Below are 17,875 nucleotides of genomic sequence, written 5' to 3' on the forward strand. Positions count from 1 at the left end.
GTTTATGTGTTTATACTTTTAATGAGTGACAAATTAACCCAAACCTTAGTGGTTTAAAGTAACAAACATTATCTTACACGTTCTATGCCTCAGAAATTCAGAAATTCTTAGCTGATTGGTTTTGGCTCAGATTCTGTCATGAAACTGCGATCAGGGTATCAGTAGGGGCGCCATCATCTGAAAGATTCGCTTGCGGGGTGGCTCAGTCAGATGGCATCTGGCAGGAGGCTTTGGTTCTCTGCCATGTGAGCCTCTCTGTGGGCCCCTTAAGTATTCCCATGGCATGGGAGCTGGCTTCCCCCCAGAGAGAGTGATTGGAGAGAGAGAGCCCAAGACAGAAGCTGCAGTGCTTTCTGTGACGGAGCCTCTGAAGTTGAAACCATCGCTTCTCTTTTATTCTGTTCTTTAGACATGAGTTGCTAAGACCAGCTCATGCTCAAGGGGAGCGGAATTAGATTTCAGAAGAATTTGTGGAGAGTGGAGAGATTTGAAAACCATCACAGTGTTCAACAGGAGAGGCACTATCTTGATGGGAGAGGAAGTTGAGAATGAGTAACCTAAAAAGAATTAACTAAAAGCTGGAAAATTTACAGTGTGTGATGACACATCAGTAATTCATTTTTTATTGGCAACCAATCATTTTTCAATTTTATTTATCACAGGATAAATAAAAGCTAGATAGAATATGACTTTGAGAGAAGGGATATTTAGGCTGAAATGTTTTCTAATGATGAGTTCTATTGAATTTGGCAGTAATCCCTTGGAGAGAATATTTGGGGCCATTTGATGGATTCATTTAAAAACTGAGCCAGAGAGAAGTTTGTGCTGTAGGGAAGAAAACAAAAAGTGAATGACAGAATCCGTATTCTGCAAGCTTGGTTATCTCTGATACTAGAATGCTAAATTCAGAGATTCAAAGATGTTATTTTTCTTCTATATAACGAACCAATTGCCTGACAGATTTTTTTCTTTCAACCGAATGCATCATACCTAGAAGTTGTTGGGGTAGTTACAAAAGTGTTCATATCTTCACCTTCCTTGGGGCTTCTTAAAATAAAATGCATTCACATTATAGTATCTCTTTGCTCTGGACTTTTATTGACTCTGTGGCCAGATTGGAATTCCTGAGAGGCACAGCAAGGTATCTGCTTCTGGCCAGGCCAGCTCGTTCTCAACAGGACACAGGAAGTTTTGGTCTCCAGGCTCTCTGCCCTATCTTTTGAGTTGTTTCTTTCTTTAGGTAGAATTTAAATTTTGTAAAGTATGATAGTTCATTTTCTTCTTTGTGTCTGCCTGTAGTGAAGGAGAAAAGTTTCCATGCCCCCTTACGAAGGCCATGGCGCCCTGATTGCTTTCAGCTCCTTTCAAGTTTTGTGACTTGTTTTGTTACTAGTTAGAGTAAAAGTTGCTTCTTTGCCCTTGCAGGAGACAGTTGAATGCCTGTGCATTCCTCTCCTGGGCTCATAATACCTTCGATTCACTTCTTCTCATTTCCTACCCCTGCGTTCTTTCCTATGGCACTCCCCTCCAACCACATAATTTTCTGTTGTTCCCAAAGAAGGAAAACCACCAGGTGGGTTATTTGTTACAAATAGAGGAGGATAAGAATACAAACTGCTTTCTTGGGCTTGACTGAGGCCAAAGGAAGATTGATAAAGCAGGAAAATCGACATCAATAGACTTACGTGCTAAAAGCCAGGGGAAAATGAGAGCTGCATTGTCCAAACTGGCATGCCTAGGTTGCTGAACATTGTATAGGGAGGGGGTAAGTGGGTTGGTTCCAGAGGGCGAAAGGTGGTTTTCTAGGGGGAGAAAAGTGCACGTGAAGGAAGTAGGCCTATTAGCGAGGACCGTGAGGCAGTTGGGTTCAGCTAATGCCCAGGCTCTGAGTGGAATGCTTCAGGTTGTGAGGCCAGATTCTGTCCGATGGGAAAGGATCTCAACTTTCTTTTAAGGAGTCTGATGTTGTCAGAAGTATTTGTCAAAAATATTTCTCATAACCAGTCTGTAAATTCTGTGGAATCCTAATTCTCAAAGCATATGGTAGATATAATCTGGGACCCTCAGGAAAAGTGGCCCCCACTTAATCAAGCCTGTGATAGTCAAGAAATCTGTTCCTTGGTAAACAAATAGCCCAATAGATTTTCTGCCTTTGAGTCAGACTTGCTTCTCCACAGGCAAACAAACAGATGTTATTTATGGAAATGATGAGTGATAGACTGATAACAAATGCCTCCATTTACTTCTCTTTGGAAAAACAACAAATGTGAGGATAAATAAAACCAAATTCTGTTCCAAAATTAAGGCACAGAAAATTCAAATCATGTGAAGCATATCTAACCCATGCTTTCTGTAAGGAGACTGTGCAAACTAGCCAGAATTGTGTGAGGACTAGAACTAGAAGACACCTAAGTATTCATTGCTCTGCACCTTGTTCTCTGGGTTCAGGGACAGCCACGAAGTCCTCTCTTATCTGGTTGTAGGAAGCCTGGCTTCCCAGGGCTGTTTGTGAGATCTCTAGGTGTGTTGCTGCGAAGACCAGTGTGGGCTTTTTAAGGGAGGTAGAGATTTTCACATGAAAAATGCATCTTTTATTTATTTTTTTAAGATTTTATTTATTTATTTGACAGACAGAGATCACAAATAGGCAGAGTGGCAGGCAGAAAGAGAGAGGGGGAAGCAGGCTCCCTGCTGAGCAGAGAGCCCAAAGCGGGGCTCTATCCCAGGGCCCTGGGATCATGACCTGAGCCAAAGGCAGAGGCTTTAACCCACTGAGCCACCCAGGTACCCCGAAAAATGCATCTTTTAAATGGTATTTCTCCCTTGGGAGACTCTCAGAGGGAGTAGCATCTTGAATGTTGATGCCAAGAAAGAAGACAAACAAACAACCCCCCCCCCCAAAAAAAACCTAGCTCCCTGGACGAACTCATTCAACCTTCCCCAAGTATGTTTCCCATAATTGTCAGGATTCTAAGTCCAGATAGTGGATTGCATTCTCACTTCAGAGTTGAGAACATGGGTGCAGTGAGTCCCTATTGTCCCTCTTTGTTCTTTGCTCTGTTTTCTATTATCTACTGAGTTAAGTCCTGTCACCGTGGGGGTGTTTCCTCTCTCCCTCTCTCTCTCTCTCTCTCTTTTTTTTTTTTGAAGATTTACTTATTTGAGAGAAAGAGTGTAAGAGCATGAGTGGGGAGAGGGGCAGAGGGAGATAATCTACAATCTCCCTGCTGAGTGGGGAGCCCCTACGTGGGGCTTGGTCTCACGACTCATGAGATCATGACCTGAGTTGAAACCAAGAGTTGGATGCTGACCTGACTGAGGGGATCTATCACAGCATTTCAAATGCCACCACTGCTTCTGGACCTATTGGGAACAGTAGGTTCTCTGGTATTCAAGACTAGGAGTAGAGATTTCCAGATATGTTCTAGACAGGAGAGTTTTAAAAATTACATCCAAGGAACCCCTGTGAAAGAGCCTGGTGCAGTTACAGGACGCCAGGGCTGAAGTGCCTTAGAGTGTTGTCCTCTCTTTCCCTGGACTACAGTCCAGAGCCTGTCCTGAACTTTCCAGGGTGTTCTTGTCTGTCAGCTGAGATATGCCTGGACAGTTGAATCCCTTCAGGAGATGTTAAAGAAAGTATTTTACAAAAAGTCAGAATATGAAAATGCCAAAAAGCCATCGGTTTGTTTTGCTAGTTTTCCACTTTTTGTACTGACTATATTTCTTTCTGCAAACACTGGACCAGATCCTGCTAGGTGAGCAACTTGTTGGGGAAAAGTTAAGTTTTCTGATTGTAAAATCTATTACACCTTCAAACATACTTGATTTTGTTCAAAATCTATGGTCTCAAGGTGTGTGGCTTAGACTCCTCCTGGGGTGGTAGGGTCTGGTTGGCAGGGCAAGATTGAAGGCTGAGAAAATGTGGCAGGTAATAGGTGACAATCTAAGATTTTATGCCTTGAGTCAAGGTAAAACAAAGACTGAGTGAATAGGAAATTACACCTGACTCCTGAAATATGTGGAAATTTGGGATGAAATCTACCGTCTTCATTGGTGAATCTCTGGCTAATCTCTTGACCAGTCTCCCTGTGCTGGGAACCAACATGTATTTTATAAGATTTTATTTATTTGTTTGTTTTTAAGAGAGAGTGTACGCGCAGGTGCGTGAGCGGGGGAGGGACAGACGGGGAAGGAGAGAAAGAGCATCTCATGCAGACTTGGTGCTGAGCCCTGACATGAGACTTGATCTCATGACCCTGAGATCATGACCTGAGCAGAACCAAGAGTCTGATGCTTAACTGACTGAGCCCCCAGCTACCTCCCAACATGGGTAGCTTATGGGTGGGTTTTATGGTCCAGTGGCAATTCATAATAGGCTCACGGAATCTCAGTAGAGATGTTTTCAATTTCCTAGTTCTTTGACAAAGGGGATGGATACTTAGTAAATAAAAAATGGGTTTTAAAACTCCTTACACATCATCATAACTCTTACTGACAGAATTAAAGGAGGTTTCTATCATGTGTCAGTTTGATTTCTGCATAATATGTTGTGAAACTTTGGGAGCAAATCATTGTTTTTCTTTTGAAAAAGTGAGAAATTTCTGTTTCCTGTTTATTCAGCTATTCTCTCATTGGCATGTTTAAATGAAAATTTTCACTTTTTTATGTCATTGGCCATTTTTGGGTAATGTTTTAATGATTTTTGGGAAAACTGTGTTTTGTAATGACTGCAGGGTTTCCTGAATAACAACTGTGTTTTCGCTTGATTTGAAACTTTTATGGCTAAAACATTTCTCTTTGACAAATACAGCATACAGCAAGTATGTTTTAGGGCTAACGGCTTAATAGGAGTATTCTTTACTATTTTAGCACTACTGGCACTTAACCCATAGATAAATACTATTTATTTAATTTCTTTTAGTGAAGTTTGTTCATTCACTTATTGTTCTTGAGCACTTACTATGAGAAAACATGTTGGGCATATAATAGTGACCAGATGTATTCCTGCTATCATGGAGTTTGCCTTCTCAGGATGATAATCAATGACATATATAAAGTATGTTTATAGTAAATAGGAAATGTAGGGCAAGGTATGGTGGATAAGTGATGTGTGGGGCTGTTGCAGTTTTATGAAGGTCGTTAGGAAAGGCCTCTTGATGAATTGACATTCTGGAGAAGTCTTGAAGGAAGTGAGGGAGGAAACCGTGTATGGCAGAGAGAGAACATTCTAGGTGGAGGGAGTGGCAGGTGCAAGGGCCTGGGACGGAAGCACACCCATCCTAACAAGGGAGCCAGAGTGAATGGGTTGAGGAAGGCTGTGGGAGATGAGGTCAGATGTTGCGTCTGTGGACGCCCCTGTTGGCCATTGTGAGATCTTTGGCTTGTGATCTGATAGAGAAGGGAAGTCCCGGAAAAGAGGAGCCCTACAATGTCACAGACAAATTAGAACAGATAGCCTGAGTGCTGCGAGGAGGGTAAATTGGACGAGGGCAAAGGTAAAAGCAGGGAGTCTGGTTTAGGAGACTGTTGACATAATCCAGACCAAAGATGACGATGGATTGCACCAAAGTGTTCGTCATGGAAGTAGTAAGAAGGTGTTACCTTCTAGAAAGACAGTTAACAGGATTTGCTATTGTTTTGAGTCTCAGATGGACACCAATCAAGAAGTTGCCATTTTCTGAGATGGAGGAAGACTTGAAGAAGAGCAAATTTGCGTGTGGGTACAGGAAGGAATCAAAGCTTAATTCTGAATACATGTTGTTTGGGGTGTCTGTTAGGTGTTAGATACTTACTTAGGAAAGACCCATCAATGGTTGGATCATTGGTTGCTTGGTTGTACACACATATAAGGTAGAGATGGTCCAGGCTAGAGTTTTACATTTTCTATATATAAATTCATAGATACTATTTAAATCCATGAGCTAGAACAGGATGATCTCATCTAGGAAGTCTTTTTAGAAAAGAGAAGGCCACAGAGACTGAGCTCTGGAGCTGTCGCCCAGGAGGGTCATGAGGAGCACTGGCCAGCAGGGTAGGAGAGAAGCATGAAAGAGTAGAGTGACTTAGGAGACTGGCAGAGAAAGTTTATTGTGAAGCTGTGTCCTTGTGTGTCAGAGAGGCTGAAAGTTGGAGAAAGAAGGACTCAGAGAATTTGCCATTGAATTTGGCAATGGGAGACCCTGGTGACCTTCACAAGGGCAGTTCTGGCAGTTCTACAGTCAATAGAGCAGTCTTTTGAAGAGCTCTGCTGTAAGGAGAGCAGAGAAATCGAGCATCACTTGCACTAGAGAGGAATGGAGACAATAGGAAGTGCTATTCTTGATATTTGGGCAAGAGTGCAACGTGTTTGCATGCGAACACAGATGAGAAGAGAGCAAGTCTTTGAGTCTGTAAGAGAGGGAGGGATCCATTACTTTAGCTGGGGAGGGGACAATAGGGAGAAGCTGGCTTCAGCTAGAGCCCCACCCTTCATCAGGCAGAAGGCAGGACAGGTACAGATCCAGGTAAGTTGGTAGGCCTGGGTCTTTAGAGCTTTTATTTTCTTAGTGAATCAGGGAGTGAGTTCATACAAGACAGTGTGTGACTAGGTCGCTGCTGCATTTCTGCCCAAGTGGCTATTTTGAGGACTGTATTTACGTTTTCAAACATGGTGTACTGTTGATGCCTATTTTCTTGATGCATGGTAGCCAATTCTATAAGGAACTCAGAATATATCCAGAAACTTATTCTTACATTAAATGATTTAATGGATCCACAGAATGGTGAAGATGAAGAGTTCATCTCCTTAAAAGTATAAAAGGGAAAGGAAATCTTGTATGGAGATGTGAGAGAGATAAGTAATTGACCTAGTTGCCTTGAGTGGATATTAATGGAGAATTGAGGGGGCAGAGGAAACTCACATGGTCTTTCTTTTAAAGTGTATCATATCAACTGGGTAACATGTAGTTCTTCCTCTACTTCTTCATTTAGTCACATCTACCCGAAAAAACCTCAAGAGATGGTCCTGGATTATAAGTCCTAGAGTCTCATCTGAGGAGGTGCTCCTGTGACAACTAGAAATCTGTTCCAGGACTACAGCCACCCGATGAAGTAATAGATCAGATGCTAGTTTGTTTGCATAGCACCTTTCTCGAAGAACACAGTATTCTGTGGCAATTATTTTAATAGTCCATGAGGAGCTAAGCAAGCCTGGAGAGCAGAACAATGAACTCCTGTTATTCTAAGCATTATTTAATACTTAATACTTTGATGATTTGTCCTTCAAAGAATTCTTGGCCTTCGGGCAAGCAATGGTCTGCAGCAGAAGAGTGAGCTCTTAGCTCCTTTTCTCACATGGGACCTGTGTATTGATTGAGCTCCGAAGTCTCTTTAAGCAGCCTCCGTTAATGGGCAGGTTGACGGCTTTTAACCACAGAGGGGGTGCTTCTCCTTTGCCGAGGACACTTCCTGTGCACCTTGGTCCCTGTCGTTCCAGTTGGATGAAGGCTGATGGGCTGTCACAGCCTTCTGTGTGGATGTGGAGGAGACTGTGTGCATGACATCTGACGTGAGTCTTGAATTTGCTCTGTTTATTTCTTTGGCTGCCTTTGCTTTTGGTCCCATCCTAGGCCAATGATGGAAAGATGGCAGCTGGGCACTTTTCTAGACTGAAGTCTGTTTTTCAAGAACAATTTTCACATTTTTGAGTTTTTCTCCATCATTAGTGATCGGGAAGCAGAAGTGAAAGCTTTTCCTGTTGGGAGGATATCGGCTTCACTTCCATCCCGTTCACCATATGCTCTGAATGTCTGTGGTTTGTTTTAAACCATGTGCCAGTGCCTCTTCTTGGAGGTTTAACTTTGTGCAGGGTCTGGCAGGACCTGCAGACAGGATGTTGACTCCTGAGTATCTTGACTGACTGACTGACTAGGAGGCCCGATGGAGGTGCTACATGGCTCCAGGCAATCTATGTTTCTAGCCAAGGCCTCTAAAATGCCAGGTTTGAAAGCACTTGCTTAAGATTTCTGGGGCTTATTTACCTGTGGGGATCTAAAAATTACATTTTTTTCATCAGAGGGACCAAGCATGAAGGCTCTGGCAAGAGTTTTCCCTGTTAAGACCTGACTGGCCTGACTTTTGCTTTCCAGATTTGTAATGCTTTTCTTTCCTTTTTTTTTTTTTTTTTAAGATTTTATTTATTTATTTGACAGAGAGAGATCACAAGTAGGCAGAGAGGCAGGCAGAGAGAGAGAGAGGAGGAAGCAGGCTCCCTGCCGAGCAGAGAGCCCGATGCGGGACTCGATCCCAGGACCCCGAGATCATGACCAGAGCTGAAGGCAGTGGCTTAACCCACTGAGCCACCCAGGCGCCCCGTGTAATGCTTTTCTTTTTTAAGATTTTATTTATTTATTTGAGAGAGAGGAAGAGTGAGTGAGAGAGAGAGCACAAGCCAGGATGGGAGTGAGGGGGGAGAGGCAGAGGGAGAAGCAGGTTCCCTGCTGAGCAGAGATCATGACCTGAGCCGAAGGCAGATGCTTAACTGACTGAGCCACCCAGGCTCTCCCCCAGTTTTGTAATTCTTAATCAGCTATTAGCGCTCCAGGGACGGTCTTTGACCACTGATTTCACCATGGGCTTCATTCTCCTCTCTGGTGAAACAAGGCCTTAGACCAGAATGGCTGCCAGCATCCGGCAAATCCATGGTCTCCATGGGGTTCGACAGTCTTCTTGGGGTCACTTCATGTATTCTACACTTGATGCATACATGTATATAGGCATGTGGAATTCTTGAGTTTAGTTTACTCCAAGCATTTGAGGAAGATTACAGACCAAGGAGTCTCTAGAGGAAAGTTCACTGCCACTGTTGGTGAATTCCATGTAAACTCTTAACAGACGAGCGGTATTGTCTTGAGCTTGTCACGTGTGAGGAATTCGAAACTCAGAGCAGTTTACCTTACTCTTGGGTACTTTGAAAATCAAACTCTACATGATACCCTAGTAGAAACATAGAAATGATTTTACAAGGGGATAGGAGAGTGTATTTTCTAACCCATTTAATATTTTTGGAGATCCTGTGAGAACTACAAATGGCCATCTAATGTCAAAAGAAGTTGCGAGTTTTTCAATACTGATTGTGAGATTGATGTGGAAAACGAAAGCTAATTATAATGAAGAAATCAGTGCTTTGTGAAGACAAGAGGACCTGCTGAGATTACGTGTCGCTTTAGTAGGAGACTACTTTATAGCAGAAAGTTAGTAAAACACAAAGGGAAAATATGAAATGAAATGTGTCTTCTTTCAAGACGATGTGAACATTGTAAAAATCAGAATTAAGTCATATGAAACTGTCTCCGCCATTTGAAAATCCAAATGATTCCAGGCCAAAAAATATTTTTTTGGCGGGGCGCCTGGGTGGCTCAGTGGGTTAAGCCGCTGCCTTCGGCTCAGGTCATGATCTCAGGGTCCTGGGATCGAGTCCCGCATCGGGCTCTCTGCTCAGCAGGGAGCCTGCTTCCTCCTCTCTCTCTGCCTGCCTCTCTGCCTACTTGTGTTCTCTGTCAAATAAATAAATAAAATCTTTAAAAAAAAAAATATTTTTTTGGCAAAGAAATAGAACAAGTTTTTTAAAAACAATAGGCCCGGAGAATCTCAAGTGTCTATAAAGTGACTACTGTAGCCGAGAGGTGAGACGGGAATAATGATTAAGTGCTTGCTTTCTTTGGATGTCTCTCTTCGCCTAAGTGAGCATAATTTAGGTGACGGTCTGAGCATCTGCATGGCAGCTGCTGGTGCCACGAGTTAATGCCAGAGAAGACAGAATAGTTGGCACACCATTTCTAATTTCATTATTGTACCAAGAGCCAGAAAAAATAGAAGTTTATATTCTTTTGAAGTGGGACGATATTGTCTCTCTCTCTCTCTCTTTTTTTTTTTAAATGGGCTCCACACACTTAGATACACAAAGTTTTCTCAAGATATTTGTAAGCATGGTCTGGCAGTTTTGAGTATGTGCTGGGCTGTGTGTGCATGTGTGTGAGTGTGTGTGCTACTGTAAAAAAAAAATATGTTGAGCTGCATGAATTTTTTCCTGATTGTGGAATTAACATTCTGTTGTAGTTCTTTAAAGTTCTGGGTACACTCAAAAATTTTAAATACTGTATAAGCATTCAAAACAGTGGTTCACAAATTGTTTCTTTAAATAAAGTTTTATTGGAACACAGCCACCACCATGCATTTACATAATGTTTTTGACAGTTGGCTTTCCTGCTGCCACAACAGAGTTAAATAGTTGCCAACAGAGTCCATCAGGCCTACAACCTTGAAATATTTACTGTTTGGTTCATTATAGGAAAAAAAAGTTTCCAGATGCCATTTTGTAAGGTGCTGGAAGATCTGGTCAGGCCCCTAGACTATCTCCCCACTTCACACTAGGTGTCCTGATCTCTTGTGTTAGAACCGCTGAATGGGAATGGGAAATCATCTTGGAAAAACATTTGAAAAGAACTGAGGCTCTTTTTCTTCAGGAAGAATCGTTTTCTTGTGTTAAGTGAGTGGGCCAACCCAAGCTGATCTGTTCAAGATCCTGCTAACTTGAGCTTTCTTTGCTTACTTGGTAGCTCTCTTTGAGTAGTTGGAGGGCGCTCATGTGGAGCATGAGCTCCAATTGTTAGATTGGGAGGCCATGGGGAGTGAGGTCAGGATGAATGGACACAACTGCCATACTTGAGCTCCAGAAGGAAGAGCACTTGGTAGGAACAGCTTAGAACTAGAACGTGCTGTCTTAGTTGGTAATAAGCTCCCTGTCACCAGAGATGTTTAAATAAAGGTTGTGTCATACAACCTTTGAGCCCCAGTTCCAGCTTTGAAATTCTAATTTTTGTTGTTGTTGTTGTTGATAAGGTTTTTGGTTTTCAAGCTCAGATCTGACCATAGTTTATTTTGTTGAGGGCTTATAGAGGCCTCTTAGATGACTTCCTGAAAATATAACCTTGGTCAGACCAAAGGAGTATATACAGAGGCAGAATTGCTTCTGGTAGGCAGAGGGTGGCCACAGAAAGGCTGACCCAGAGCTAGTCTCCCCTTTGGCCACTAAAGTAACACAGTGACAGTAAGATAGGCACTACTTCCGACCATCCTTAGTCTCACAGATGAATCATCTGTCTCCAGCTTCTGCTGCCATCTTTGCTTTCTGCCTTAGGCACCTGGAAAGAGGAAGGACCTGGATGGGGTCATATCCCAGCTGTAGAAGTCAGACTAGAGTTTCTTACTGCACTTTGCCATGGAGCCTAGATTGGGACTTGGCCATGAATGGCAGTTCTGGGTGAGCTCATACATTCTCTGTGCATCTCTGCTATGGCCGCACGAAAGCAGCCGTAGAGAACATGTAAAGGAGGAATGTGGCTGTGTTCTAATAAAACTTTATTTATAAATTCAGGCAGTGGGCCAGATTAGATCCCAGGGCAACAGTTGATAGAGACGTTGAAAGTTAGAACTAGCTAGAAAATATCAGCTGTGATTCTTTCATGTTCTATAGAAGTGGTGAAATGACATGTCCAAAGTCACACCACCGCTGCGCCAGGATTATGAGCCAGACAGAGTCTGACTTTGAGATCAGTGCCCTTTTCGTGATACTCTGCTGCCTCTGCTGTGCAGTCAGGTTACAGCATTTGGTTTTGAGGAGAGGGCCACGAGACAGCAGGAAATACCTGCCTGCGGTGGACTGTCTGCCGGATGGCCCTTGAGCAGAGGCAGCCCTTGGGCCTCGTAACCTGGCCTCCCTTTCCCTTAGGCGGACCCCGTTTACAGTACAACAAAATACAGGTTGCATAAATTAAGATGGAGAAATAATGCCCCAGAGTTGTGAAAAAGAAATGGGCTCCCACAGCTGCCTCACAGGATTTGATCACTTCAGCTGAGAGTGCCAGGAGATTTGAGACAGATGTTTTCAGACATGCCGCATGCCTAAAACATTTCCAGGGGTCGGGCTGCAAATAGTGACTTAAGAAGTGGAGAAACAGGGAAAGTATGCAAGCTGAGGACACAAGAGTTTATTCACCGTGAGGTACACGGCCAACCTCTTTGCATTACATGTGCCTGTCAGGGTTGGCTCTTTCATGTCGTGCCCTCCGTGTTGCTCTTTGTCTGCCCGTGAATAAAGTGCAGCATTGTGGTTAGTAATCCCACTCCAGTGACTCGACTTCAAATGTGGTTTTGGAGTGCATCCCAGAGTTCTGTTTGCTAAGCTTCCTACTCCTGTTTCAGAGACACCACTGGATACAGAGCAGCGAGCACTAAAGGCTTCCCTCTTTCCTTAAACCTGTCGGGTTGTGGGCTCTCCGGTTCCCTCTCTCCTCTCTTTTTCTCCCCCCCCCCCCTTTTTTTTTTAAACCTTCCAAGGCACGTTCATGGATACTAAGCTGATGTGTTTGTTGTTTTTTTTTTCCCTGCCTCCGCTCCTAGTGAGTAACCACACTGGCCGCATCAAGGTGGTCTTTACTCCGAGCATCTGTAAAGTGACCTGCACCAAGGGCAGCTGTCAGAACAGCTGTGAGAAGGGGAACACCACCACTCTCATTAGTGAGAATGGTCACGCTGCCGACACCCTGACGGCCACGAACTTCCGAGTGGGTGAGTTCCTCCACGGTCCCTGACTGCCCTTACTCAGGAGAGGTTTATGAGATTGAAGCCTTTAGACAGCCCCCTCCTCTCCCACGGCTCTCTGCTCAAATGGGTTTCTGTCTGGGAGTCCGAATGTGCTTCTTGCGTGAGCTCTTGTAAATGACTTTTGGAATAATTTTTAACCTGCTTTTTGGCTTCTGAGAGCAGTGGCAGCTAGCACATTGCCCCTTCTTGCCTAGCCCTTATGCAGCCCGCGGTGATGGGAGGTAGCAATAGGACAGAAGGGGGTCAGTTTTAGATGAAGACCCTCGCACACGACTTGCCCCGATCGGCTTCAGATTTTTATCTGCTCGGTCATAAGGAGAGTTTGCATTAGATCTGACTCATGTTACAAGATGTGGATAGTGGTGATGGAGTTGAAGTTTTTACTGGATGAAGAGTCATGTTCTAAAAAGAATTGTCAAAAACTGTATTCCAGTTGTAGGAAGGAGTACGGACTTGCGTCTTGCGCCGCGTTGCTGCTCTGTATCTGAGGGCTGAATTATAAATTGATATATGACAGGGATTCAGGGAAAAATGCAAATGGCTTACTGTCAGCACTCAGGACCTTTGAATCTCTCATAACTAATTTAAATGTGAACTGTGGAGGTTACTAAAAGGAAAGATTTTTACTTTAAGAATTTTTGTGTTGTTTTTACTTCTTCGTCAAGGGAGAGAGCACTGTGGTCCGCTGAGTGCTGTCACACTGCCATGTTGTCACGCAATACGGTATTTTTGTCACGGAAAAATGTCTTTTATTATTTTTTTGACCAATTATGGTTTGCCATGTGTACTCAAATAATCACAGACACCCACATTACATTATGAGCTACTCACAAGAATAACCCAAATGTCAGACAGATAATAACACTGGCTAGATCTGGTCTTTTTATGGAATATTGCTGTTTAGTCTTGAGTGTGTGTGTCTGGGGGGGGCCAGGAGAGAGGATGTCTCTTTCAAACTGATGATCATCAAGACAAAATACAAGGGCACAGCCTGAAGTCCTTATTAGCTCTTTGATTATTCTCCTGCTTTACTGTGACTCCTACTCCTTCGGAAGTCAAAGCAGTATTCGAGATAGTCTGTACTTGGAAAAAACATGTGCCCATAGATACTATTTAAAAGGGTATTGTGAATTTCCTGGCTACGATAGGGGTGTTTGGGCATATTTGAAAAAGAATGTGGCCGGTAGGTGCCAAGTGGTACATTACACTTCTCAGGGCAGAGCGCCGAGTCTCATGGGAAGCGTGTTGAACCGCGGATCGGGAATCTAGACTCTGGTCTCGGTCCTGCCACTAACGACCTAATCCACAGGGTGTGACACTTACTGTTTCTGGACCTCGGTTTCGTCTCATCCATAAAACAAACGGCTTACGTTTAGGGACCTCTGAAATTCAGTCTGTCTTTAAAATCTTAGGACTTTTTATGAGTTACAAGTAATATTATTTTCTGGAGGGCTGTAGACAATGAGGGGAAGAGAAAAAGCAGTTCCCAGGAGGTTGTTACGGGCTTAATGACTTTTCCCACTTTTACTTTTCTTGATTGCCTTCCTTGCTCTCATGGGTTTCCCAGCTCCCTCAACGGTGTCGGCTCTCCCTCCTCCTCCTCCTTGTACTTTCCATAAATCTTTACAGTAGGAATGACAAAGTAATCGGATGGGTGGTAATTTTTTGGCTTACAGTGTATTCATTCTGAAACTAAATATTTGCAGGCCTTTGAGAAACAGAGGAAGTCTACTTGTTAAAACATGCCGCACACTTTCCTGTCTGGCATTTAAGTAGATGTTTAAGAACAGGAGAACAGGATACACGTAGCCTGGTCACCATATGAAATGGAGCAAACTTATTGACACACACAAAAATCTCAAAACCAGAACTCAACTTCTGCCACAAAAGGATTGGCAGAGTAGTTTAAAAGAGAGAGACAGAGAGGGCTCGGGAATAAAGTTTCACGTTGGTAACCCTGGGAAATACTTCATGTATGTCCTCAGTGATTTTCCTCTTCTCTTTATTTAGATGCAAATGTTAGATTATTTGAGGGAGAAGCTGTACATTTCTTTTAATTAAAGAAAGGTGATTCTGTAGAACTTACAGATTATGATTCTTCAGAGATACAGAAAATTTTAGAAATTCATTTTTTAGACCTGTATCTTTGTGGACTTAGCTGTGTGTAATATAGCTGGATTACTTAGAGAAAAAGTGACTTTCTAACTTCCTGGTTTTTTTTCTCTTTTTGTATTTGCTTACAATACATTGCATCTTTTGACAAATAGGATATGTATATGGAAAATAGAACAGCTTGGGGACGATTAAAAATTCATCATAACTTGCTAGCTACTCTCTTTGGCCTCTGGTATATAAGATGTGGGGGGCTGACAGACTTCTTCTGTAAAGGGCCAGATAGTAAATACTTGAGACTTTGCAGTACAAACTGCACAGCGTGCATTTCCTCAGCTCTGCGTTGGCCTTGCAAGCAGCCATATATACAAGCCTGGACATGGCCCTGTACCAAACCCTTGGTGGGCCGGGTTTGACCTGAGTGGCACGGTTTGCTGACCCCTACTCCAAGGAGTCAACATAATACTGGGAAAACCCATGGACTGGTTTAAAACGTGGACTTCAGAGTCAAGGCATCTTCACTAAATAATTCATTTGGATAATCAGAACACAGAAATAATTTTGAACATTTCCATGGCGGTTTATAGGTTTATTTGTTTGTTTTTTGAAGGAAGTGGGGACACATAATAGTAACATTTTTTTGATGAGGAAACTTGGGTGGTATAAGTGAGCTTGACTTAATTACACAGCAAGTCTGCTACCTAGGACCAGAACTTAGATCCCCTTAGGTCATCTGTTTACTTAATTTCCTGGGGTCAGACCACAACGTGTAGGAGGGACACAGGTGAAGGACCTCATGGGGCTGGTTTTGTGGGAAGGATGGGTGGTCTGAGAGAGAACAGAGACCAGAAGCTCTGGGTTGCTGTCTTGACTTCATCATGGCCATTGGGCATATTCTGGCCTTAGATCCTCCTGGGCTCTGGTCATTGATCACAGAGAACAGGTAATAATGGGTATACAGAGGGTGATTTCTGCAGCAGACACAGGGGTGATATTCATTTCTTCCTTTTTTTTTTTTGGTTGGTGCTTCTTCTGTAGTAGGTGTTCTGGTCTATGATGATGATGAGTCTGGGCTGTTTAGATATGAGAGGCAGGTGTATTTTTCATGACTATTAAGCACAGAGTCTCTGTTCTTAAATATTCAGTTGGGAAAAAATATATATATATATATAAATATATATATATATATAAATAAAATCTTAAATATATATATATATATTTAAGATTTTATTTTTTTTAAGATGTTGTTTATTTATTTGACGGAGAGAGACAGATCACAAGTAGGCAGAGAGGCAGGCAGAGAGAGAGGAGGAAGCAGGCTCCCCACTGAGCAGAGAGCCCGATGCGGGGCTCAATCCCAGGACCCTGAGATATGACCTGAGCCGAAGGCAGAGGCTTAACCCACTAAACCACCCAGGCGCCCCAAGATTTTATTTTTAAGTAATCTCCACACTTAATGTGGGGCTTGAACTCACAGCCCTAAGATCAACCCCTTGACGGAGCCAGACAGGCATCCTCAGTTGGAAGAATCTAAAGTATGACTTGCACTGAGTGTGAGGCCCGCACGACGATGATATCCAAGGGAAGTCCTCTGAGATTCTAGAATAAATTCATTTTTATGAACATGATATTAGTATGATATAACAGAATGTTTACATTAAATGGCATTTCCTTTCAAGCAGATTTCTAATGATAATAACTTTTTTTGTGACATTCTGAGCTTTGCCTCTTTGCTCTCCCCAGCTTTGCCTTTTTAAAAAATGGGAGCATATTCGCAGTTGGGTGGGCCAGCAGGTTAACTAACCATTGTTGTTTTAAAGGATTCCTTCCCCTCATAGGGATATAACGAAGATGACCTTCTGGTATTTTTAAAGTTATTTATAGAGTCGTAAGTTCCCCTAATAAGAAGAACACAGAAATTCATGTTGTCACTACTAGAATATTTGAAATAAAATAGTACTATCCGTGGCACAGCTTATTTGTAGAACCAGTGAAAAGGAATCATGATAGCTAAAATAACACATTTGGTTTATATGATGCTGTTTTCTCTGAGGACTTACAGGGGACTTAGTTTCCATCAGCATCAAGTGAATAATTATATAAATTATTGGATAATTTAAAAAGTATGTTCCCATATGTTACTTCATTTGATGCGTACTTCCTCTGAGAGAGGTAAATTACAGTATTCATATTCTGTGGATGTGAATATCCAGGCCCCGGTGGTTTGATTAAAGGTGACTCTCACTTGGGTTTTCTGTTCCCGAGTCCAGATACCTCCTGCTCTCTATGTTGCCAAGCGAGTATATGTATAAAACACGGTACTAGATTTTCCAAGACAAATCATGAAGCTGTCCCCTGAGAGCTTTCGCTTTGCGGAGACGAGGAGTATGTGTAAATAAATCTAAATCAAGGTAGAAGATGTTTCGCAGGAGCCCGGAGAAGGAGATATCACATCTAGCTGAGGGAGGGAAACTTTGAGAGAAAAGGAATGGCATGTGACATTCTTGTTTAGTTCACCGTGCTATCCCTGCTGCTACCCAGGTTGGCTCGTTGTGGGAGCTGGCTACATGCATGTTGCCTGATTATAGACTGTTGGGGGCAGTGGTTCCTGAAACACTGGTTAAGTTCCAAAATGTAGGTGTATGGGAAATGATGTACGGGGGAGAATTTACCTGCTAGAATTCGGCATGGAGACAAGAAGGCACAGGTCATTTCTGAGAAGTGGGGGTAGTTTCACTTAAATGTCGAAAGCTCCAAAGGTAATGATATGTGATACATGACAAGTCTGGGAAGGAAGGGGCAAGGCTGGTGAGCACCTTGAATTCCAAGCTTAGGAATCTGGACTTCTTCAGAACTTACTAAAGTTCTCTGAAAGGGGGCAGAGATATATATCATTGTGAAAAAAGGAAGGACGCTTTTCTTGTTTTGTTTTTTGGGGTTTTTTTGTGTGTGTTTGTTTTTTGTTTTTTTGTAAAGCAGGAAACTCGGGTTTTAATAGTGTTAAATAAGTTTTTGAACAACTCATAATAGCTGACAATCTCTAGCCGCTTTTAACAGTTTAGACGTTGGCTTGCTGTTCTGCACTGGGAATGTTCCCCATATGTCTCACAAAATCAGCTTC

The 17,875-nt window shown here is 42.7% G+C and overlaps 1 protein-coding gene across 11 annotated transcripts in view; it reads left to right on the top strand.

Annotated features, from left to right (window-relative positions):
* Positions 1–17,875, top strand: part of LTBP1 (latent transforming growth factor beta binding protein 1) — a 406,687-nt gene that overhangs the window by 153,885 nt on the left and 234,927 nt on the right. For 6 of the 11 annotated variants that reach the window (XM_032352967.1, XM_032352969.1, XM_032352970.1 and 3 more), the window contains exon 5: positions 12,439–12,606. The exons of 1 other annotated variant lie outside the window; for it this stretch is intronic. In XM_032352967.1, coding sequence (XP_032208858.1) covers positions 12,439–12,606 — 168 coding nt within the window. Of the gene's footprint in view, positions 1–12,046; positions 12,149–12,176; positions 12,607–17,875 lie in introns of those variants that run through there. 4 more of the 11 variants (XM_032352976.1, XM_032352977.1, XM_032352974.1 and 1 more) reach the window with 3 other exon arrangements.

This window comes from Mustela erminea, chromosome 7, assembly GCF_009829155.1.
Source record: "Mustela erminea isolate mMusErm1 chromosome 7, mMusErm1.Pri, whole genome shotgun sequence".
Classification (NCBI taxonomy): Eukaryota; Metazoa; Chordata; class Mammalia; order Carnivora; family Mustelidae; genus Mustela; species Mustela erminea.